General features: G+C 38.9%; 1 protein-coding gene across 1 annotated transcript in view; it reads right to left on the bottom strand.

Annotated features, from left to right (window-relative positions):
- CNIH3 (cornichon family AMPA receptor auxiliary protein 3) overlaps positions 1-24,929 on the bottom strand; it is a 1,634,537-nt gene that overhangs the window by 163,981 nt on the left and 1,445,627 nt on the right. Inside the window, exon 4 of the mRNA XM_044058844.1 lies at positions 22,333-22,445. Coding sequence (XP_043914779.1) covers positions 22,333-22,445 — 113 coding nt within the window. The remainder of the gene's footprint in view (positions 1-22,332; positions 22,446-24,929) is intronic.

Here is a 24,929-nt window from a genome sequence, read left to right as displayed (position 1 = left end):
AGGTCTGATGGGTAGAAAAATTCCATTTATACAATTCATGCCAATTTATTTTTAATATGGTTTTAAAATATTTAATTCTACTATTTCGCATTGTAATGTTTTTTTTTAATTTACGGTTGTTCATGCTAACTCTGAAAAAATTTTTTTAATTGTATGTTATGTCCTTGGTGATATTAACATGCTTTTATCTCATTAATAATCATCCATCGGAGTGCTTGTACCTCAGTTGTCAAGTCATTGATCTCAGTATTTCAGAATCTAAAATCACCCTAGTTGATTGATTTTTTTTTAACAATTGTTTGTTAATATTTTAATGCTGTATTCAGAAAAAAATGTATTGTTTGTTTCTTTCCATATAAAGAAGGTGCTTTTGTTTACTGAGACTTAACCGCTTCAATAGTATTCCTTTTTTTTCTGTTGGCTTGCACACATATGTAAGCATATCACATTGCATCACCCAGAAACTTCTGTGGAATGCATCAGAGAATGAATAAAACTTCAAACTGATCTTGTGATTTAGATAAGCACATCTGTAATGGGCCCCTGAATTAAGTAGCTGTAGATAGACCAATGTAGTTACAATACATTTAACAGTAATAGTAATATTTCTCCTGAAGCAGGAAGTTGTAACCAGATTTGACATTTTTTTTCTTTTTTATACAACCAATGTGTGCAATATTTTTATTTTATTCAGTACTATGATACCAAATGTTGATTTTTGGAATAATTGTAAACATCTTATGTCTTGATTCACTGTCACCATAAGTTACAAAACAAAGTGCCACTGGTCAAAATTTCTGTGTGTAGCTGAGCAACTGGAATAATTAATGAAAAATTCTTATTGGTTAATCTGAATGTGGCTCATAACCCACGCTGAACTCAATGTTCCAAAAAGCTTCCAACTTTGCTCAATTAAATTTTACTTTGTAGCTCTTTTAAGCAGGAATTAGATTTGACCATACGATATAAAACTGTGGTTTATAACCATGTATGCAGCTGGTGGTCGACTCCTGAAGCAGTTTTACACCAGTTCATGTGCAGCCTGACAACATCCACACCACTTCTATGTAAGAGCTACTTTACTTCACTGTAAAGGGTGTTCCTTAAGGTCCAGTCTTTTTTTTTAATGATGCATATTTGGAGGTGATATTTCTTCAGCTGCCAGCATTTTTACCTTCATAAAGCATCCCCTGTCACTTCCAATGACTGTGGTAATTAAAAAAACTGAAGACTGAAGCTAAAGTGATACATGTATCTACTGCCTCTGCTGATATGCATGAAGAGAATTTCACTCGGAGGGAACTGAGTCATTATAGGATTAAAAAGTGAAACTTTTAATGCATCAATAAGCAGAAACTTCACATCTCTGCAAACCATATATATTAACTTTGAGATTGCTCTATCTCATTTTACAAGTAATATTCAGAAATACCACAGCCTGTGACTTCATATACATACACATATATATATATATATATATATATATATGGGATCAGTACTCTATATGGAACGGCCGTTTCACTGAAAGTGAAATGGGCGAGCACAGTTTCGCAGAAGTGCTTTTCACCGAAAAAATAAGGATAAAAATGTGGGGAAATGGCTGTTGTTGAGATCGTAGCACAGTGGGGATAAGGAAATATTCCCTTTTCCCCACTGTAGTGCGATCTCGGAATGAGAATATAAAAGTAAGGGGGGTGTGAGGGTGCATAAATGTGAGTGGTGTTTTTGTTTTTTTTTTATTTTGTTGTTTTCTAGTTTTTTTAATACACTTTAGTGGAAGTGCTTTTTGGGTGAAAAGCACTGTTCGGTTGATGTGGTTTCGGTTGTTTGAGCTTTGGCTCAGTAGTATGAGATCCATATATATATATATATATATATATATATATATATATATATATATATATATATATATATATATATATACATACATGTGTGTGTGTGTGTGTGTGTGTATATATACATATATATATATATATATATATATATATATATATATATATATATATATATATGGGATCCATACAGATCCCGACGGCACTTTCTGCCGAAGCAGAAATCACCAGATATACTTAACCTAAAGTGCTGTTCACTGAAGCAGCACTTTCGGATAAGTATGCTCATTGTGCTGATCATACTATGGTGCGGTTAAGGGAAAAATTCTCTTTTCCCCACTGTAGTGCGACCTTGGAGTGAGAATATAAAAGTAGGGGGGTGTGGGGGCACAGCCCCCCCACACACACAAAGAAAATGTAGTGTTTTTTTTTTCTAATGCACTTTAACAAAAGTGCTTTTTGGTGAAAGCGCTTTCATTAAAGTATGTTGGGTTATTTTGGATTCAGACTATTGAACTTTAGTTCAATAGTCCTAGATCTATATATATATATATATATATATATATATATATATATATATATATATATATATATATATATATATATATATATATATATATATATATATTCCATTGTCAAAATAGCTGTCTAGCAGTTTGGAGGTTCTCAATTAATACCTGCAGAAGTACAATAGGCACCACTATACCACATTTACCATTACCATTATAGCCTGGGTCATGGTAGAAAAGGGCTCATACTGAACCAGGTACCTCTTATAACAAGCAGCTAAAATAAGCACTTTAGCCAAGACTGGGTGTAGTAGTCAACAACTAAATGTGTTAAGCTGTGATTTGCTTGAGAACGATTATCTACAGACTGAGACAAATATAGTATTTAAGGTTTTAAATATTGTGAAACCATTATTGTTAGGAAAGAGGAATAGGATACAAAGACCATGACACCATCTATTTAGCAGAAAAAAGTAAGGATAGAGTTTTACTGATGAATTTTGTAAAAAAAAAAATGTTGTACTAAAATTACTCTAATAAAGGAAATTATTCCTGAGATCATTTTTTTGGCTTTGGCTTGGGCATTACAAAAAAGACAATTCAGCCAATTTAATCAAACTGTGCCATAAATAGGGCTTTAGAGCTGCTCAAGCCTTTACAGTTTAAAAGCTTTAATTTAAGAGCTTGATTGTTAAATGTGTATGTGGATGACAGTGATTTTCTACTGATTTCTGACATAACTAATGTGTGAGTAGTAAAGCTTACATTTTGATAACAGTGTGTCCAAAAATGCAGTGATGTTCTGCCATATGGTATCATAACTCATCAGCAAATGGTGAAACCGATATTACTTCTGGAGCTCCACCTATACATGTCAAAAGGGTATTCTTGAAGCCTGATTATGTCTGTGTTTGGTAGCCACCATTTCCTGGTTTCTACTCCTTTACACTGAGAAAAGACGTATGCTACTATATGTGTTTTATTGTGGGATAATGATATGCAGTATGCCCTAAAGTATGAGGTACCTTTCAATGTATTTCATGCAGTTTGCAGTGTGTCCTGTATTACACAAATGGTCAGTGTCTAATAAATACTACTAAATGAGATTTAGCATTTTAATAACTAATTACATAGTCCAGAACTTAAAAATATTTGCTGCCTTGTTTAAACTGTTGGAGTGAGATCTTGTTAAGAGTCTGTAGCTGATAAAGTAACATTTGGTTCCTTCCCCCACTAGTAATAAACAAAAGCATACCATGGTGTTTGTTATTTAGTAATAATACAAAAGAACATGATTGAGCTGCACAAGTCAAGTCATAATCAACTTATTAATGTTTTTGTGAAATGGATTCTAGAGAGTCTCATTGCTATAACTTTTGTCCTGATTTTGGAGATTAACCAGTGTTACATTTATTAAATTTATAAAATTCACATACCCAGATTACTTTCAAACATTTTCTTTTTTTTTTTTTAGCATTCTAGTGGCAATTTTTTTTAAAGTGAATCAGAAAGAATGGTTATTTGTTTTAATGATAATCCTGCTTAGTACAACTAAATCTTTTTGCAAATAATCATGATTTTATTTTTGCATGTTGAATAACTTACTGAGTAAATTATATATAGTTGTTGTACATAGTGGAAGACCAAGAAAGGATATAATGAAATATAGCACATAAAATACAGCAGTGAAATACTAAAGAGAAAAAACATAAAGAAAGGGTTCATACCAGTAAAGATAATAGAAAAAGGAAAGAAGGTAGAAAGCAAGTTTGCACCAAGCCTCTTTCTGGCAGTAATTCAGTGTGTCTGCATTCATCACTGTAACAGGATCATAATGGAGCTCAGAGCTGTCTGCTGGACTGCGAAAGTATCTAAATTAGGAAATATAAAACACAAACCAAGCTTTAATATACATTTTCCCTTTGAAACGTGTAAATGTTATGTATTTTATTTACAACTCTCACAGTACTGAAGATGCTGGGCACTGATAAGTTATGATACCAAATCTATAGCATGTTCAAGAAATTATGTATTAAAATTAGCACACATCAGTTTGTTTTCTACAGTTTTAGAGTGAAAAGAAAGACCTCCATGCACTGAGAGACACACACACACACACACACACACACACACACACACACACACACACACACACACACACACACACACACACACACACATACACACACACATACACATTTACTTTTGATCAAAGTAATGTCATCTTCATGTGTTACAAATAAATTATTATTCAGCAATTATCCAGAAAGCAAGTAAAACAATGCACATGCATTCACGTGAAAAGAAAAATATAATCTACTCAAAAAAATTAAACAAATGGGTCATTAGCATCTCAATGAAACACTGATATAAATGACAAACATAATGGAATAAAATTCTCTGTATCTGGTGTTGAACAATGATGACCAGATGACATCCCGGGCTGTGTACTACATGAACTACAAAATGAACTGGCACCTCACCTAAGTGTCATGTTTAATCATACCCTCACCTCAGGCTTCATGCCCACTGAGTAGCACACAGCTACAGTTATCCCACTCCACAAGGGGGGGATCCACCTTGGATCCCGGGAACTACCACCCCATCAGTCTGACAAGCCTGATCTGCAAGGCCATGGGACGTATTATCATGGAACTTATAAACAAATATATTGGCAATCTTCAAACACTGGACCCCACCCAGTTTGGGTTCATGAAGGGTTGATCTTGTCTCCTAAACCTGCTTGGCTTCTTCGAATCAGTCTCCAGAGTCGTGGATGAGGGTAAGGCAGTCCACACAGCCTATCTGGACCACGCCAAGGCCTTTGATACCATCCCCCACTCTGGAATCATAGATAAACTTACTAAGCTGGGCATTAATCCCTACGTCACTTGATGGGTTGCCAACTGGCTTACTGACAGAACCCACACTGTAAAAGTAGCTGACTCCAAATCCAGCTCTAGACAAGTGACAAGTGGAGTACCTCAGGGTTCAGTCCTGGGACCGCTCTTGTTTGGCATCTACTTCTCTGAACACTAAGGGACTCTGGCTAACAAAGTTTGCAGATGAATGCAAACTGGGAGCCATTACTGAATCCCCAAATGATGTGGATACTCTACAAAAGGGCCTTAAAGAAACAGATGCTTGGTGCCCGAGCCATGGGCTCAAGCTCAATGCCAAGAAATGTATAGTTATCCCCTTTGGGAAAAACATGTACCCTTGAATTACCACATATGTGGCAGTACACTAAACACTGAAAGTGTGATAAGAGACTTTGGGACACAGGTGGACAGTGGTCTCACCTTCAACAACCTCATCACCACAACAGTCAGAAAATCCTTCTATGTGGCACACCTCATCACTAAGGGCTTTTCATCCAGAAAAAAGGAGGTCATTGTCCCATTGTACTCATCCCTCATTAGACCCATTATAGAATACAACTCCCCATTTGGTAAGTACCTCTCAAGACATCTGCAACAACTGGAAAGGCCGCAGAAATACCTCACTAAAAGAATCACAGGCCTAAAGCAGATGCCTTATGCTGACTACCTTAAAAAACTTCAGCTATACTCTGTCGCATATTGTCTACTCAGAGGCGATCTCTGCTTAACATACAAGGCCATGTCAAACCCAGAGCTGTTGGACATGCTACACTTAAAGAAATCTCAATCCCTCAGAGCCACACGCTTCAGGGATCTAAACCTTGTCATCACAATAAACAAAACATGCTGAAGGGATAGGTTCCTGACCCCGAGACTCCCCAGACTCTGGAATAGACTGCCCATACATGTCAAGTAGATCTCCTCCTTGGCCCTCTTCAAAAGGAACCTTGATGATTGGATGGGAGAAAGGAAATTCACCCCAGGGATCACGTCAGTCACCCTGCTAGACAGGGGTCCAGGGAACTGAATAGTGTGGGAAGAAAAAGCCAGGAAATTGTTATGGCTAGGCTTGTATAGGCCCTAGGGGCGATAGCCTAGTAACAACCTATGAACCTATGAATATGAAATCATTTTTAATTGAAAGTAATTGAACTGATAGTCTAACTATTAATATATAATCTCAGCATTATTAGCTCAGGAAAAATATCATTGATGGATTTAAGTTCGCTAAAATGCATCAGTGTCTACAACCTTATTAATCTTCAAAGCATATAGTATCAACTGACTTGATCCACTACAGTTGTTAATGGTTCAGCAAATCTTCTGAATCTCACGTCTACCCAACCCCCTGCTTAAAAAAAGAGAGCAGTTCTTTATTTCTTTGCAATGAGCTTAAATACGTAGTCCTGACACTAGGAGTTTGTAATCCCTTTTGAAGGCTACACAACCCTAAAACAATCATTGGAAAGGAAACTCAGCACACATTATATAAACTTGTACAATACAAATAGTTCCACTACATAGCACCTGCCTGTATGTAAGCCAATAACAGCATCAGAACAACAGTCTAAAATATCTAAATGAATTGTTTTGTTATTAGTCATGACCTTAAATCACATGCTAAGACATACATCACTGTGTGAATTTATAAGAGCCAGTGGTAGATCAAAACCAGCAGATCACATTGTACCAAACTGTTAGTTTTATCAAAATTAAACCTGCCTAAGTTAATAAAACTGGAAAGGGCTTCTTAGATCAGCAAATCAATGCAGTTTTGGAGTAATTACATAGATAGTATCTGCCACTTTTAAATGATAATTTGTGACATCAGAAAGCCTGGTATATGTTCACATGGTTGAGTTGAGAAATGATATTCTAAAGTATGTAACTTAGCACTTAGTATTAAGAGTCAGGCCAACCACCTCAATGATGTTATACTTAGATGGCACATTTATGTGGAACACAGATTCCTATGCAAAGCCACAGCATGGTCAAATGGGGCCCTATGCAGGGTTTGGATTTAATTTAAAACTTTTACTTCAAAATTTTATAGCACAAACACTGAGGGGTATTTGCTAATCAAAACAAAACAGTCTCACTTTGAAAACAGACTTTGCATGAGCAACAGTAAACTTCTGCTCCCTTGAAACTCAAATTGATTGAAACTCACATTAATTGAAAATGCATCTGGCCAGTGGCAGATTAAATGTACCTTGGGACCCAGGCTGTTTTCAAATCAAGCCTCCCACCAAATTTTTTTAGGATTATGCATACATGCATATGTTCTTTGTTTCACCTTCCTGGCTGTTTCAAATTATATTTCTTGTTTAATGCAACAAAATGTTTTAGAGTGCATTTTAATATCTGTTTTTGAACATTTTTCAGTAAGCAGTAAAACAAAATGTAAGAACCAATAATGACAAAAGTACCCATTTCAAAACATTTCAATCATAAAACACTCAAACTACTAACATTGTAATCAACCAATATCTGTACTCAACAATTATGGAACGTTATCGACTGTGTACACATCACATTTCTGATTAGGATAAAAATAATCACAGTAAAGTACTCCAATTTACTTTACACTAATGTACTCTAGTCCTACAAAGACAGACTAATTATTTTTAACTTTATTAGTTTACCAGGGTCAGTTATTTTCATCAACAGCCATCTCCAAAATCCAGCCATTATAGCTACATTACTGACTGCATCTTTCTCAAATGTCTGTGTCAAAAAATTAATAACAACAATAATGACCAAAGTCACATATTTCAAAATTAGTTTCACGTAAACACATGGTAGCCAAAGTATTCCATCTTAATTCACCCCCCCACACACACACACACACACACAGATACACACACACACACACACACACGCACACACACACACACACACACACACACACACACACACACACACACACACACACACACACACACACACTCATGCACACAGGTCTTGTAAAAACAAGATTAAACACTGTTTAAAAATGACCACATGATAAAAACATAAGGTACTTTTATCCACAGAGACCCCCAACAGCAGTTCTATCTACTTTGTTGACTGTGTACACCCCTTATTGGTTTGGAGAAATAAATTGCATGTATTTCATTTAGATGAACTATATGAAATTGTATAATGATCAAGCATCATACCATAAGATCCAGCCATGTTTACCATAGTTTAAATAAGTAATATTAACCACCTGATAACATATGCCAATTTAATATGCACAATCTCTGCAGAAGTAAAAGTCACCTGAATTATTCCACATTAAATAGAACTATTACTAATACAGAGGTTGCTGCTGGTAAAAATTTTGCATTTCAGTGCTTCATCAACAAATGCAATGCCTGCTGCCTTTGAAGAATAAGTTGCCTGCGTTGCATTAAAAAAATCTGTGTGTCGGTGATACTGTCATAACATTTCCCGAGCTTGAGCTGCTATGCAATAGGGAATGGATGGCAAACAATGACAAGAAGTTCATAGTTATTAGGCATGCAGTCCTGGAGACCATTAAGTAGCCCTGCCCAAATTTTCAATTACTCCAAAGCAATGGCTGGTTAAGTGACTTGCTGAGTGCCACACACTAGTTAAATGAAGGTGGAAAGATTCAAACCCTGCACTCTTGCCACAGGAAGCAGTTCATTAAAAAGTCAGCGTTTTAGTCTTCTGCACTTACTGGTAGAGTAATAGTTTTTAAACTAAATACAAAAATTCACTACAATCCAATCTTGTACAGAAGACTGTATCACAATAATATGAAACAATAACTGCATAATGAAGGCTGAAGATCGGATGGTTCTGATCCTCAGTCCAAATAATGCAGACAATCGAACCCCCCCTTGCAGTTGCTGAAGGTTGTAAAGAAGGTACTGCAAAAATATATTACTGAAATGCAGCATGTTTAGACTATATTACAAAAGACAGGCTGTGGTGGCAGTGGTTGGGATATCCTCACATATTAATTTGTGTTTAGCAGCGGTGGGATATTCACATCAAATATTAATTAGGTGGCAAATACTAATTGGCTTGTAGTGGTGTGGGTAGAGTGAATCCTATAGCTTGTGTACAGTGAGCTTTGAAGATGTTTTGTACTCTAAATCAGCCATGCAGTGAATACTCACAGAGTTCAGATCACAATTGCTTTATTTCTTTTGTTAGCTTAGTTAGTCAGGGTGAGCAGGCAGCATGTCAGCAAAGGAGAATAGAAAGCTGACAAGGAGCCAGCTGGCGGAGATGTCCCAGGTTAGGGGACTGGTGCATGGAAACCTGACTAAGGTAGACCTGATTGCAGCCTTGGTTACAGTTGCATCAGAAAACAGCAACCAGGAGGACAATCAGACTGGCAGTGGAGATATAATTCCCTTGGAGAATGGACAGCTCAACCTTTCTGCAGTGGACTTAAAAATCCAGCTGAAGCTAAAGAGACTTGAGTTGGAGGCCAGGTGTGTGGAATTAAAAGCAATGAAAGACCGCGATGTTTACAGGCTCAGGAGAATGAGAAACTGCTATGTCTGCAAACTGAGGAACAAGAGCGGCAGAGGCAGCATGAGAAGGAGATGGTGACTCTTTGCCAGAGTCATGGAGGTAATGGGGAAGGGAGTAACTGGACCTCAGCAGCACAAAAGGTCAGTAAATTTCTTCTGCAGTTTAAACAGGGGGATAATTTTGATAGTTTCATTCATATGTTTGAGAGGGTATGTAAACAGTATGAAGTTGACCAAGGGCTCTGGGTATGGTTTCTGACCCCCTTACTCCATGGTAAAGCTGTAACTGTTCTGTCCAAAATGTCTGACATTGCATGTTTTGATTATACTGCTGTAAAACTGTTTAAGCTAACACCTGAAATGTATAGGAAAAAGTTTTGTGAGCATGGACACAAGGCAGATGAAAGTGTGCGTGAATATGTTGCTGAATTCAGCACTTATTTCCATATGTGGGTGAGTGAATGTCAGGTCACCACTTTTGAAGGGCTGGCAGATCATTTGGTGAGGGAACAAGCCCTTAGCACTTTGCCTGAGGACATGAGGATCTGGTTAGCTATTAGACAATGTGTTACTTCAGATGAGTTGGGGAAGAAGGAAGACCTATACTTGGCAAGCAGGGCAGCCCTGCACAGGAAGGGGACCCCCAGTACTGCTCATGGATCTAAAGGAACCCATGGTGGGCAGCACAGACTGCCCCAACAGAATCTGCCAGTAGCAGGGGAAGCCACTAGTCCAGGTACACATCCAGGAGCTAGGGTTAAATGTTTTGAATGCAACCAGTGGGGCCATGTGGCATTCAGGTGTCCACTGAAGGAAGGTGGGGAACCAAAATTTAGGGAGCCAGTAAGTGGGAAAGACAAAATGCCAATAGTAGGTTATCTTGGGACAACAAGGGTACCAAACTACCACTAGAGGCTATATCCTATTATAGTGAATGACAAAGAGGCCATTGCCAAGAGAGACACAGCCTCTGATATAACCATTGTAAAGCTTACAATGGTTACAGAGGAGCACTACTTGCCTGGGCACTCCTCTCCAGTCAGGGCTTTAGGAGGGATCCCATTCCAAACATGTACTTCACAGATAATGATTCTAGTTGTCTACTGATGTACTAAATATGTTGTAAGTAATTGCTATGTTAAATTGTTAATTGCTATGTAATCCAATGTAACTACTGTCTGTTTATTTTAACTGTGGAGCTTTTCTCCCCGGACCACCGCTGAAAATGGACCTATGTCCAGTCGGACACTCCCAGTCAACAAATGTAAATAAATAAATAAATAAAATACCTTTGGCTAGGGTTCACCATGACTGGGAGGGTGGAAAGGAAGTCAGCAAGTAGGTGTGTTTGAGGATATGCCTGAAGATGTCCTGATAGGGAATGATTTTGATAGTGCAGTACCCTGTGCTTGTGCAGTGACACTCAGTCAGGCTTGGAGGCAAGCAAGTAAGTCTGGGAACCTGGGGGAGACCCAGACAGACTACATATTTGCAGCCAGGACTGGTGAGGTAGTTACTTCAGGGAGGGAGTCTGAATGTAAGCCACAGCTGCTTGTGGGTACTGATGTTCCCTTGGACAGAGGGACTGCAAAGGAAGAGGTGAGTAGTAGTACCCAGGCTGACAGTGAGGCATCACTGTCAGAGGATGCCAGACTTCTTGTGGAAGGGGAGCTGGGAAGGGTTACAAGGAGAGAGTTGAGACAGGCTCAACTCTCAGACCCTCCATTGCAAGGCCTGAGGCAGGTAGCTAGGAAGGCACCTGATTCTCAAAGAAAGGGGGAATCTGTATACTGGGACAAAGGGTTACTATACAGAGAGTAGACACCTGAGGGAGGGCTAGAAGGTGAGAGAGTACAGCAGTTGGTAGTGCCTAGAGCCTACTAGCTGCCGCTTCTAGCCATAGCCCATGATATTCCCTTTGCAGGTCATATGGGCATAAAACATACAAAGAGGCGTATTATGCAGAACATCTATTGGCTTGGAATTTCCAGAGATGTAACAGGGTACTGCAGGACCAGTGAGCAGTGCCAAAAGGTAGGCAAGGCAGGAGACAAGGTGAGAGCTCCTTTGATGACTTTGCCTGTGATTAAGGAGACATTTCAGAAGGTAGCTATGGATATTGTGGGTCCTATGAGTACCCCAAGTACCACAGGAAAAAAGTATATCCTAGTAGTAGTGGATTATGCTACACGATACCCTGAGGCAGTGGCTTTGTCCTCCATTGAGGCAGAGAAGGTGGCAAATGCTTTGTTAGAGATTTTCATCAGGGTAGGTTTCCCAAAAGAAATACTGACTGACAGAGGTGCCAATTTCATGTCAGACCTGCTGGCTTGTCTATGGAAGTCCTGTGGGGTGAAGCACATGAAGACCACCCCCTACCACCCCCAGACTAATGGTCTTGTTGAGAGGTTAAACTCTACAATCAAATCCATGCTATGGGCATTTGCAGCACAGTTTAAGAGGGAGTGGGACAAATATTTGCCCCATCTTTTGTTTTCCTACAGAGAGGTTCCCTAGAAATCCAGAGTTTTTTCACCCTTTGCATTGCTGTATGGGCATAGGGTGAGGGGACCTCTAGATTTAATTTGGGATGAGTGGGAAGGTGAGAGCGAGTCTCACAAGGAGTCTGTTGTGGCATATGTCCTAAACCTCAGGACAAGGCCCAGAGAACTCATGGGCTTAACCCAGGAGAACCTGGCAGAAGCCCAACAACAGAAAAAGATGTGGTATGACAGGAATGTTCAAGCTAGAGAGTATGCTGTGGGGCAGCAGGTAATGGTTCTCATTCCTGTTAGACACAACAAACTGCAAGCAGCTTGGGAGGGATGCTACAAGGTGGTAAGAAAGGTAAGTGATGTTAACTACATGATGGAACTACTAGGCAGATGGCAGGGGCACAAATTGTACCATGTTAACATGTTGAAGTCTTATCATGATAGGGAAGCCCTTGTGCTGAGCATTTGCAGTGTATTACAAGAGGAGTCTGAGGGAGAACTGGGGACTGATCTCCTCAGTGAGGCTCGGGCTGACACCTCAGTGGAAGGGGTAGCAATGTTTCAGCAGCTATCTCCTACCCAGGTTTGAGAAATCTGAGCAGTGTTGCAGGAATTTGGGGATATGTTCACTGGGAAACCAGGGTGCACCCACCTAGTGCAGCACCAGGTGGATACAGGACCTCAAAGTCCTATTAGGCAGGCCCCTTAATAGAGTGCCTGAGAGAGTCAAACAGACCCTGAGGGAGGAGGTACAGGAGATGTTGGAACTAGGGGTGATTCAAGAGTCCAACAGTCCCTGGGCCTCCCCAACAGTGCTGGTGCCAAAGAAGGATAGCAGCACCAGGTTATGTGTGGACTACAGGAAATTAAATAGTCACACCGAGTCAGATGCTTACCCCATGCCTAGGACAGATGAGGCCCTAGAGCAGCTGGGTGGGGCTAAGTATCTTACAACCATTGATCTTACCAAGGGTTAATGGCAGGTGCCCTTGAGTCCCAGTGCTAGAGAGAAGTCAGCCTTCGTGACTCCTTTTGGCTTGTATCAGTTCACAAAGATGCCCTATGGGATTAAGATTGCCCCAGCGACTTTCCAGAGGCTGGTAGATAATATCCTAGCAGGAGCAGGAGGGTTGGCCCTTGCTTACCTAGATGATATTGCCATCTACAGCCATTCCTGGCCAGAGCACCTTCAGCATGTCAGGGAGGTGCTGGGCAGACTACAGAGGGCAGGGCTGACCACTAAGCCATGCAAATGTCAGGTGGGTATGGCGGAGCTCTCCTACCTAGGACATAGAATGCAGAGTGGTAAGATAAGGCCAGAACCTGCCAAAGTGGAAGCCATTCAGGCATGGTCTGCACCTGTTACTAAAAAGCAGGTGAGGACATTTTTAGGGACAGCAGGGTACTACAGAAAGTTTGTCCCCAGTTATAGTACCATAGCTGCTTTCCTCACAGACCTGACAAGGAAGAACAGGCCAGATAAGGTAGTGTGGACCCCAACATGTGAGCAGGCATTCCAGAAGCTTAAACAAGCTTTGGGAGGACCCCCTGTGTTAGCCAGTCCAGATTACAGCAAACAATTTGTTGTGCAGGTGGATGCTTCAAACCATGGAGTGGGGACTGTACTTAGCCAGATTTCTTCAGAGGGAGAAGAGCACCCAGTGGTTTATCTCAGTTGTAGGCTCCAACCCAGGGAGGAATGCTAAGCAGCTGTAGAAAAGGAATATCTAGCCATAGTGTGGGCATTGCAGAATCTTCAGCCTTATCTGTATGGAAGGAAATTCACTGTTATGGCAGATCACAACCCCCTAATATGGTTAAACAGAGCCAGCCAGCAAAATGTCAAGTTGCTAAGATGAAGCCTGGGGTTGCAAGCATATGATATGTCAGTGCACCACCACAGTGGGAGTAGCAATGCCAATGCAGATGGGCTCTCAAGACAGGGAATGGGGTAAGTATACTCAGAACTAACCCTCTCAAGCAGCATTTTTCAAGGGTCACTTGAAAAACTAGTTTGAGTTCTCTGGGGGAGAAGAAATGTGAAGACTGGTAGAGATGGGTGAAGGCTGCCAGTCAAGTCAGATAGAATCTTATACATAATTCTATCATTTGTAAATACGAATGTGAATAACAGGCTTGTTGTCTTAAATGTAAAGAAATACTGTTACATGTGGAACTGGAAATAAATGTGACAAAGGTGCACTCTACTGACCCAGTAAAAGCATGTTGCGGCCCTTTGATTTAAAGTTGTCTCCAAACCGGCTAGATGAAGGCTTCCTGCCTATTGTTTTAAGACTAAAGTTAATGACCAGAATTTACATGTGGAATGTCCTTTATTGCTCTAAGTATAAAAGAATGTAAAGACAGTTTCTGTCAGCCTGGGAACACCAGGAAAGATTGAAATGATGTAATGTTTATCAGAACTGCAACAGCAATTTAAACAGAGAGAGTCGGAAGGCATTAAGCATTTTTGTCTTGCTATCTAACTCATCAGCACTCTGCCTGTTGTCTTATGTACGTTATCTTAGACTTGTGTTTTCTTTTAGAGAGCTAGAAATTAGAAAGTGTAGACTGTTTTTCTGTGATGTCAGAACTGTACTACTGAGTTATTTTAAGTACTTCTGTGTGATCTCTGAACTCTTTACTAGCACTTATTGTGTAGTAGAAAGTATTGTCTTGTGGTTTTAATTATTTATTATTAAATATTTTAAAACCTTTTAACTGTGGCTGGTTTGTGTACAGATAATTTAAGCTCTTAAGAGTACTTACATGCCTTTGGTAAAACTGTACAAAGCCACTCTAATAAGCTTTGACTGTTTAGTCACATCTACCAATTGGATAATAATATTGCACAGTAATAATTGGACCCCCTTTTAACTGACTTTGAGTAGCTGATAATTATTAGTGGGTGGTGGTAGCTGGTACTACTGTATAGTCTGGGTAAAAGGGGCACAGCTGGAGAACCTGTGCCAGCCTTCCCCAGAAGTGTCTGTGTGGTTGTATAAACTCTTATCTCAAAGTGTGTGTGTTTGTGTCAGCTACTTGGGCAGGGACACAAAACACTGGTTGGACAGAGAGGGTGCTGGAGATTTTTGCTTGCCCACTAGGCTGAGATCTGGTCCCTATAGCTGTGCCAGTGGGGAGTCTTATTGGGGACCTGGTGAGCAAGGAAGCGACCAGCCCCGGACTGACTGTGATCTCTGTGTGTCTTAAGGGAAATTGCACTTTACTGTGTGTATTTGTTATCCTTTCCTCATATATGAGACGCCCTCTCTGGTGTTAGTGGTGAGGATTGAGGCTCCTTGATTGCTGGGCCAGGACACGGGTGTCACACCCCAAAAAAACAGTATGTTGCATGCAGTAACATTTCCTACTTTTTGTATGACTTGTGGGCTGCTGCACAAAACCTGCTACAGCATTTATGCTGCTGTTAATTGTTTTGCTTTATTCATTGCACTAAAAAATGGATTCATTCAGTAATAGGCCTGTGTGACATCTCTAAATGGGGCATTTCATACACACACATACACTCACTTGGTTGTCGCCATACCTCTCAACTGTACCAAATTCCTCGGTATTTACTGGTTTTGAGGGCAAAATAATGGGATGCCACGAATTCCTGAGTGGCCGTTTTAGTTCCTGATCTTTTTTTTCTTTTTTTGTATTACAACTTTAAATTAAGGCTGACGTCACCATGCATCACCAGCCTACAGGGGCATATGTGTTGACATCAGCTGCTGCCTGTTGGACTCAGTCAGATTGAACTGTTTTGGAGGGAAATAGGAAATGTAGCAGCAATGGCAGCTGTGCACAATTTAAGTTCTGCAGAGTCTGCAGGTCAGGATGAGAAACGGGCACAGCCTCCAGGTAAGAAAAAAAAAAATGCAGAATTTTATCTGATACGCATGCTAACGGGCCCAGCTTATGAAATCTATTTGTGGCAGTGGCAGCTCTTTTACCCCTTTTTGTTGTTATTGCTGTAAGTCTAAGTTTGCTCAATTCTATTTTTGTTGTCAATGCTGTAAGTGCAAGTCCGTTCAATTCCAGCCGGCCGCTCCATTCTATTCAGAAAAACTGTGTGTGTATATTTTATCTTTTATCTGCTATGTACTTTTTAGGAATGAACAAGCTATACAGAAGAACGAACTGTGCATCATATTATCTGCTGTATATTTTATCTTTATTTTAGTTTTGCTGTGCCACTCTATTCAAAAGAACAAACTTATCTGTTGTGTAATTTTTAGGAATGAGCAAGAAAGCTATTCAGAAGAACGAACTGTATATTATATTATATTATCTGCTGTATTTTATCTTTTAGTTTTGCTGGGCTGCTCCATCAAAAGGTGTGTGTGCAAGCTATTCTAAAGAACAAACTGTGTATTATATTATCTGCTGTATATTTTTTCTTTATTTTAGTTTTGCTGGACCGCTCCATTCAGAAGAAAAACTGTGTATTTTATCTGCAATATTATCTGCTGTATATTTTATCTTTATTTTGCTTTGCAGGGCTGCTCCGTTCAGAAGAACAAACTTACCTGATGTGTATTTTCTAGGAATGAGCAAGCTATTCAGAAGAACGAACTGTGCATTATCTGCTGTATTTTATCTTTATTTTAGTTTTGTTGGGCTGCTCCATCAGAAGCATACCTCTCACAACCTGGGAACATCAAATATCTGGACAAAGCCCCAAGTAAAGTAGGGACAAATGGCCAAAAATCTGTACATTAATTAATATAAACTTTGAATATATAATTATGTGACCCCCCCCTCACTCCCATGGAATTGTGGGATACCAGCATTCAAACACAAATTGAAGAACAGAGAAAATATTAAACACAAAATATAACCAGAATAGTGTTTTATTTAAACATTTGAGCATGTATCAAACTTTGAACTTGTATAAAGCTAAAATACAGTTGTCTTTTATAAAATTAAAATTAACTGCATTGAATCAAGAGAGATGTTGAAAGATGACAAGCAACAGCAGACCACATGTAGAAAATCAGAAAAAAAGGGGGGGGGTGATGATGATGATTTAATTCCAGTCAAGCTTGCATTGCACTAGTTAGCCAACAGGTTCATACTCAGTATCTCCTTCAAAGGAGGTCATTCTCAGGACTGCAGCATCCACCACTTTTAAAAGTACGACACAGTTCCAGCAAACAATATATATACTGTGGGAGTAGAACCCACAGCCTTCTGCATCAAAAGCAAGAATACTACCTGTTGGGCTATTCACAATGCAAACAGCCTTGGCATAAGCAGCACTAAACTTTTCTCCCCCTGAAGCTCTGAGCTCCTTGTAAAATCCACTCAACTATATCTTCCAACTTTGTAGCACAACAAGAAATCTGGAAAAAGCCAAAATGTATTGAGTGGGACAAAAGCCACATTTTAAACATTGCTTGTATAATCTTGGAAAGTTGCTAGAATAAAATGTTTTGTCTTACCATGCATTTCCTAAAAAGTAGGAAGACTGAAACTTAAATGGCTATCATTATTTAGTGAATTCAGTTCTGACTGATTTGCTAGAAAACCACACATTTTGACAAACAGTATTTTCTAGTATTCTTGTATAGCCTGGTCTTTTACATGTGCTCCCATATGGTGGCATCACTATTTTCAGTCTGTCTTCCAATATAGTGTAGGGCTCTATGACAACTTTAAATGGAGTCTTTCTCTTTTTCCCAAGTTTCTCAGGAAAAATCTAATAATCTGAGAAAGGGCCTACCATGTACTATCTCAAAAGGTCTGAACCCAGTCAAGGCCTGTGGTACTTCCATAACGGCAGATGGGAGGAACATTATTAACTGGTCCCAGTTTTTAACATCTCCCTCAATCACTTTTTTTCAGTCGATATTAATGTTCAATTAAAACAATTCAGTAACGCATCTGTCCAGTGATGGTATACTCAATTTTTTAATCGTTTAACATTAAAGTACTGACACAACTTGTACATTACTCTGGGAATAAATAGAGTTTCGTGGACAGAAGGCATTTTCCTGCTCTGGAAAATAGTAAGACAGCTTCTATGACTATGGATTTACCATTAGCCTTATTAAAATAATCATTATGTATTGAAACCCATTGCTGGATTCTAACAGAAGTCCAATAATGTCCACAGGCAATATGCTCAAATGGCATAAACATTACTTTTGACGCATTCTGTGGGAAGAACCACCACACTATTTTATATCGGTGTGTGTGTCGTGTGTGTGTGTGTGTGTGTGTGTGTGTGTGTGTGTGTGTGTGTGTGTGTGTGTGTGTGTGTGTGTGTCTGTGTGTGTGTGTGTGTGTGTGTGTGTGTGTGTGTGTGTGTGTGTGTGTGTGTGTGTGTGTGTGTGTGTGTGTGTGTGTGTGTGTGTGTGTGTGTGTGTGTGTGTGTGTGTGTGTGTGTGTGTGTGTGTGTGTGTCTGTGTTATGTGTGGATATAATGATATAATGACTATAGTTGAACAACAAAATGTCTGCAGTTAAATCATCAACCACAATGTAAATGCAGATATGCTGCTTTGCTATGTATGTAATGAGCAATAACCAGTGTGCATTCAACATGTTACACTAACAAAAAAAAAGAGATAAAACCATTGCAGGACGGGATAGCCTTCCATTAAGTATATTTTGAATCTGAGGTTGTACAACCTAAGGAAAGGACATATTCCCCACCCTAAAAAGTGTGCAATCATGAATGGCTGTTGCCATTCTGCTTAGTCGACCAATTTATGATGTCTGAACAGATACTGACCAAACATACAAACTGTCTTTCAGCTTTTCCCGGTTAGGGGTCGCCACAGCAGAACTCTGGTCTGCTAATGATTGGCAGTGAATTTTTACCATGTCGAGTTGTCAGCCCAGTGGCCAACCTTCAGGGAAGGCACACCCACACACGCACATACCTACCTGCATGTCTTTAAATTCATTCGAGCACAGGGAGGACCTGCAAACTCTGCACAGAAGGTGCTCCAGCCGAGAATCGAACCGAAGAACCTCAATATTGACTAAATTCACTTCTACACACACACACACACACACACATATATATATATATATATATATATATATATATATATATATATATATATATATGGCTGCATATACTTTTATTAAGTGTTTGCATTGTCAAAATGGAAATCATGTTTTTGATCATTGCTTATTTCACTGATAGCTGAGGGCTGTGGCAAATGCACTGCATTGTATTAGTTAGAAATGAGTGAACAGAGCGTTTAACTAACTTTCTGCTTTTATCCATGAGTGTTTAACAAACTTTCTGCTTTTCTCCATGAGGGTTTAATTAACTTCCTGCTTTTCCCCACTGTTGTACAATCTCATTGAGCATAAAGTAGTGGTGTTGTGGAGGACCTAGTCCTCTATGTGAGGTTGCAGAAGGGCTTGCCCTTTGCAGAAACAGTGCTGTCCTAATTTGTTTTTTTTTTTTGACATTTCATGTATTTGCTAAAACAGCTTGATAATTTTACAGAGTTAAAGAATGGGAATCTAATGATATATATAAATAGACAACATAACCTAGTACGAGGGAATGTAGTTTTCCATCCTTAAGAGTAGTGCACACTTTCCTTAAGAATAAACAAAGCAATAAAAATTGAAAACTAGTTCTATACAAATGATTGCTCTTGATATTGATATTGTTTATACCGTGATTTAAACAAACAATACCAGCTCGAATCATGTTTTTTATTTTTAATGAGAATGCAAAGTTATCTTTGACATGGATCTTACATAAGAAAGTGACAACGAATGAATTTTAGTAATTCAAATGCCGGTATAAAAAGCAATCTTTCCAGTACAACTAATTTCCCTTCTTTATTTGACTCTAGAAGATTGTCACTGCTGAAGTGACACCTTGACCCCATGTGCAAAAATGGGAAAAAGGTTTTTGGATGGATGGAGATACACACATATATATATATATATATATATATATATATATGTATGTATATATATATATATATATATATATATATATATATATATATATATATATATATATATATATATATATATATATAAAATATATATATATATAGATACACATGTATATACACACACACACACACACACACACACACACACACACACACACACACACACACACACACACATACTAAAATTAAACAAAACGCCCAAAGATTGATGTTTACAAACTCAACAACAAAATGTCGAGTTTGTAAACATAGACACAATACTAAACATGCATTGAGCAACAATCTCGGTCTGTGCAAAATGTAAACCTGAAAAATAAAATAAAACATTGTTTTTTTGCAGGGGAGCAAGCTCCCCTGCACCCCCACAACTCCGGCTAATTATATATACTAACTCCAAGACTGCAGAATCTTGGGGATGGGGCATATTTCCCTACCTTGAGAAATCTGTGACCTTGCACACCTGTTGACCATATTTTTCCATCTAAAGAGATGTTGATCAGTGATAGATTGAAAGAATTTCAGTGGCCCCATGTGCGTGTGTTTGTGTGTGTGTGTGTGTGTGTGTGTGTGTGTGTGTGTGTGTGTGTGTGTGTGTGCGTATATATATTTCTCTCTCTCTCTCTCTCTCTGCAGATATATATATATATATATATATATATATCTATATATATATATATATATATATATATATATATATATATATATATATATTAAGGTTATGCACCACATACCCCACACAGAAATATTCTCAACACACACACACACACACACACACACACACACACACACACACACACACACACACACACACACACACACACACACACACACACATGTTTGCATGTGCATATATAGTTTCAAAAGAGATGCAATGGTCTACGGTCTGAAACATCAACTGTTAAGTAAAAAGAGATGCAATGATCTATGGTCTGAAACATCAATTGCTAAGTAGTGCAGTAAAATTGTTTTAAATGAGCTCTTCGTACAGTGGGGAATGGGGAATTTGCCCTTTTTCTGGGTGCAATCTTAGAGTTAATATATGCAATTAGCAGTGGGTGTGGGGGTACAGAGTGTCTTGCTTCCATGTAAAAGAAAGTTTTTAGTTTGATTTTTAATGTTTCAGAATGCTGACCAAGTCAACGTTGCGAAATTACTATCTTATGAAATACATCCATATATCTATATATCTATATATATATATATATATATATGGGTCTACAATGGTTAATTGAAAATTCACTTGACTGAAAATCAAATTACTAGGACCACTTCACTGAAAGCTCACTTCACTGAAAACTCATTTCTTTGAAACTCATTTCATTGAAAGTTATAAATGGCCTTTTCCCCACTGTAGTGCGACCCTGGAGTTAGTATATAAAGTAAGAGGGGGTGGGGGGCCCAGCCCCCCCACATATTATAAACATTTTTAACTATACACAGTGATACTTACAAGTGCAATAAATAACTGTTTCCAAAAGAGAATATATAACCAAGACACCCCCCCCTTACTTTATATACTAACTCCAGGGAAAAGGCCATTTATAACTTTCAACGAAACAAGTTTCAGTCAAGTGAGTTTTCAATGAAGTGAGCTTTCAGTGAAGTGGTCCTAGTAATTTTTTTTTCAATCACGTGAGTTTTCACTCAACCGTAGTAGACCCATACATATATATATATATATATATATATATATATATATATATATTTATTTACATACACGCATACACACACACACACACACACACACACACACACACACACACACACACACACACACACACACACACACACACACACACACACACACACACACACACACACACACACACACACACACACACACACACACACAAACACACACACACAAAACCACAGAAGCATTCTTGAAAGATTTTTTCAGTTGTGAAATAGATCTAAGTATTAGAAGAAGCTGGTTTAGTTTCAGTGTTTTTGTTTTTCTGAGTTATGTGTACCAGTTCTCTGAAATGGCATTGTGACTCAGAAGCTACTTTAGACAGTGAAACTTAGAGTTTTCTTATCTATTTCTAAGTGTTTTCTGCTTACTCATTAACTAGATTTGGATAATTTGTTGAGTTATACTGCACTTATTACACAGTTTAATGACTCAGTGATAGTATTAGCAGTCATGCATTCTAAAACAAGAAAATCTCTTACCTCCATAAGTGATAAAACATCAGAGGACTGTTCAGCCCTAGTGTTAGCCATTCCTGAGCACAGAGAAACATAATGCAGAAAAGGCCATGAATGGAATATTCGGGCAGCACCAGCTAGAGAGAAGCAAATGTAAAGAAAATTAAGTGGACCTCTCTTTTATAGTAATTTAAAAGTGAAAACAGACTGTGTTTACAACCAACCATAAATACTAGACATACAGCCTGTGTGTATTGCATTATGCAATTTAACTTTTATGTACTTAACCATAATGTTCCATCTGTATTGTCCATTTTCATTCTTCCTCAGCCACTGAGTTCCGATCCTCGGATCCGACTCAGCTGATGCATGGCCTACTGAAACTCTCGAGCTCCGCCCTACTCATAATCATACCTCTCAATCTAAAAAATTCAAAAATCTGGACAAAGGCTCATGAAAAATAGGTACAAATCTGTACACTTATTAACATAAACTTTACATGCATAGAATTGTAACCACACCCACTCCAACGGAATTGTGGGATACCAACTTTCAAATGCAAACTGAAGAACAGACAACCAAAATATGGCACCACCCCAGACCCTGTAGTAAATGATAACCATTTTTGTTTTGAAATGTGCAGCAATGATGTTCACTGGGAAGGGAGAATATGATGGACCTTAAGATTTTGTTTATGGTATCTTGCAGTATGTGGGTTTTGTGGTAAAAGTAGGGCAGTTAATGGTAGGCAATATTCTAATCTTAGCAAAAGAATATCATAGTTTGCTAGGACCTCCAAAAGTTATTCTCCATGGCATACTGTTCAGTGGCATAGCTTGAGTTTGTGCCACTCGGGGCTGTCTGAGGTAGGGGTAGGGAGGGGCTTAGAGGATGTTAGGCAAGTGCAACTGGAATAGGAGTCACCTTTTGGTGTGACTATGTCCATGACGACCTGTAGGTATTTCAGTTACAGGTAGGCATGGGGTAATAGAGGTGGAGCTAGGTTATGGTATATATATATATATATATATATATATATATATATATATATATATATATATATATATATATATATATATATGTGTATATATAATTTTTTCCCCTCATTGTGCAGTTTGTTGGGTAGTAGTATTGGTATAGTGATATTTCATTAGTTTAGAGTTGTGTTGATTGGGTTACAAATGGGTGCTGTTTCTTGGTGTCATCTTCAGCACATATATATGGGTATCCATAGGGTGCTCTTTGAGATATGGGAAGCATGGGGGAGAGTAGCATACTGCCTTTGTTGAAACTGGGTTTCTGTCCTAACTATGTATTGAAGGCTTACTTTTGTTCTAGTTTTGTGTGTTGGGCATCCCTGTTGGCTCTCTACTGACTCCTGAGATCTTGCTGTTTAGCTTTGTTAAGCATGACCACGTGTTCCATCCACTTTCTAAGTTGTGTGAGCTGCAACAAAAAAAAAAAAAAAAATATATATATATATATATATATATATATATATATATATATATATATATATATATATATCCTGCTTTTATGGCATTCAACTGAGCTGTGTGTCTTATGGTCGGCTGTATGCATAGGATGCTTCCTACATACGGGTGCATTTGCATTTGGAAAGATTGCAGCCGTTGACATGGTGTTGCTGAGGAGAGACTGGGGTCAGTGTTAAAGGGTTAGTACTATAGGAAAATGAAAGTGGGCAAATTGAGTTGCACATTCATTTTTGTTAACTTGTGAAACACAGTGGGGTTAAAGATGGATAGCAGTCATTGGTGGCTGTGCAGTGGGATAATGAGGTGTTTCATGGGCAGGCAAGAGACATCACTGTTACAGGAAGTATTGTTCGGTCTCTGGGTGAAAGAGGGATCGGAGTGTTGGTCGGTTATTGTGCCGCATCCTGGGCTATATTTACTCAGTGGTGATCGGTGATGGTTTCACAGGCTCTGAGTGCGTTAGTTGGTGATTAGCATGGTGCATGAGCAATGGGGAGCTAATAGACAGAGCCATGCTCTTTCTCTTCATATGAGCACACCCACAAAAAGGCTTGTCGGGAAAAAAAAAAGTGTGTTGCGTTTTTGGGTTCGGTTTGCAGCTTTGCAGACTCTTTCTTTCGCCATTCTGCCTATCCTGGGGTGGGGCACAGCAGTAGAATCTAGTTATCACAGTGAATTTCATAGAGTGGAAGCCTCTGTGGATGTGTTGATCTCATGACATAATTCTTGGAGCCGAAATGCTCGAGTGCTGTTTGCTTCGGTGATCATATCTCGCAACTGTCCAGATTTTGCCTCATATTTTGGTTTGTTCCTCATAAAATTTGTGTTTGTTGAGCAAGCGGTGAGGACTGAAGTCACTAAATAATGGCAAACTCCCAAGTTCAGACTTCATATCTGTCGAAAAATGCATGCTATCACAGAACTTTATTTTGGCACCTTTCTAAGTTAATAAGAGTAATGTTTGAAAATTGTCCTTATTTTGGGAATGTGTCCCTCGTTATTGTTGCTTTGTCCACATTTTCCCCTCAGCTAGCTCACTGGTGGGGGTAGTTTTGGTTTTCAGTTCCCTGAGCAAGTTTCACAGGCTGTGAGGCATGGTTACTTTCCATGCATGTGTTGTGGTGG

Source organism: Protopterus annectens, chromosome 1.part2, assembly GCF_019279795.1.
Source record: "Protopterus annectens isolate FY-2018-M chromosome 1.part2, PAN1.0, whole genome shotgun sequence".
NCBI classification, from domain to species: domain Eukaryota; kingdom Metazoa; phylum Chordata; order Ceratodontiformes; family Protopteridae; genus Protopterus; species Protopterus annectens.
This window is presented reverse-complemented; position numbering and strand designations above follow the sequence as displayed.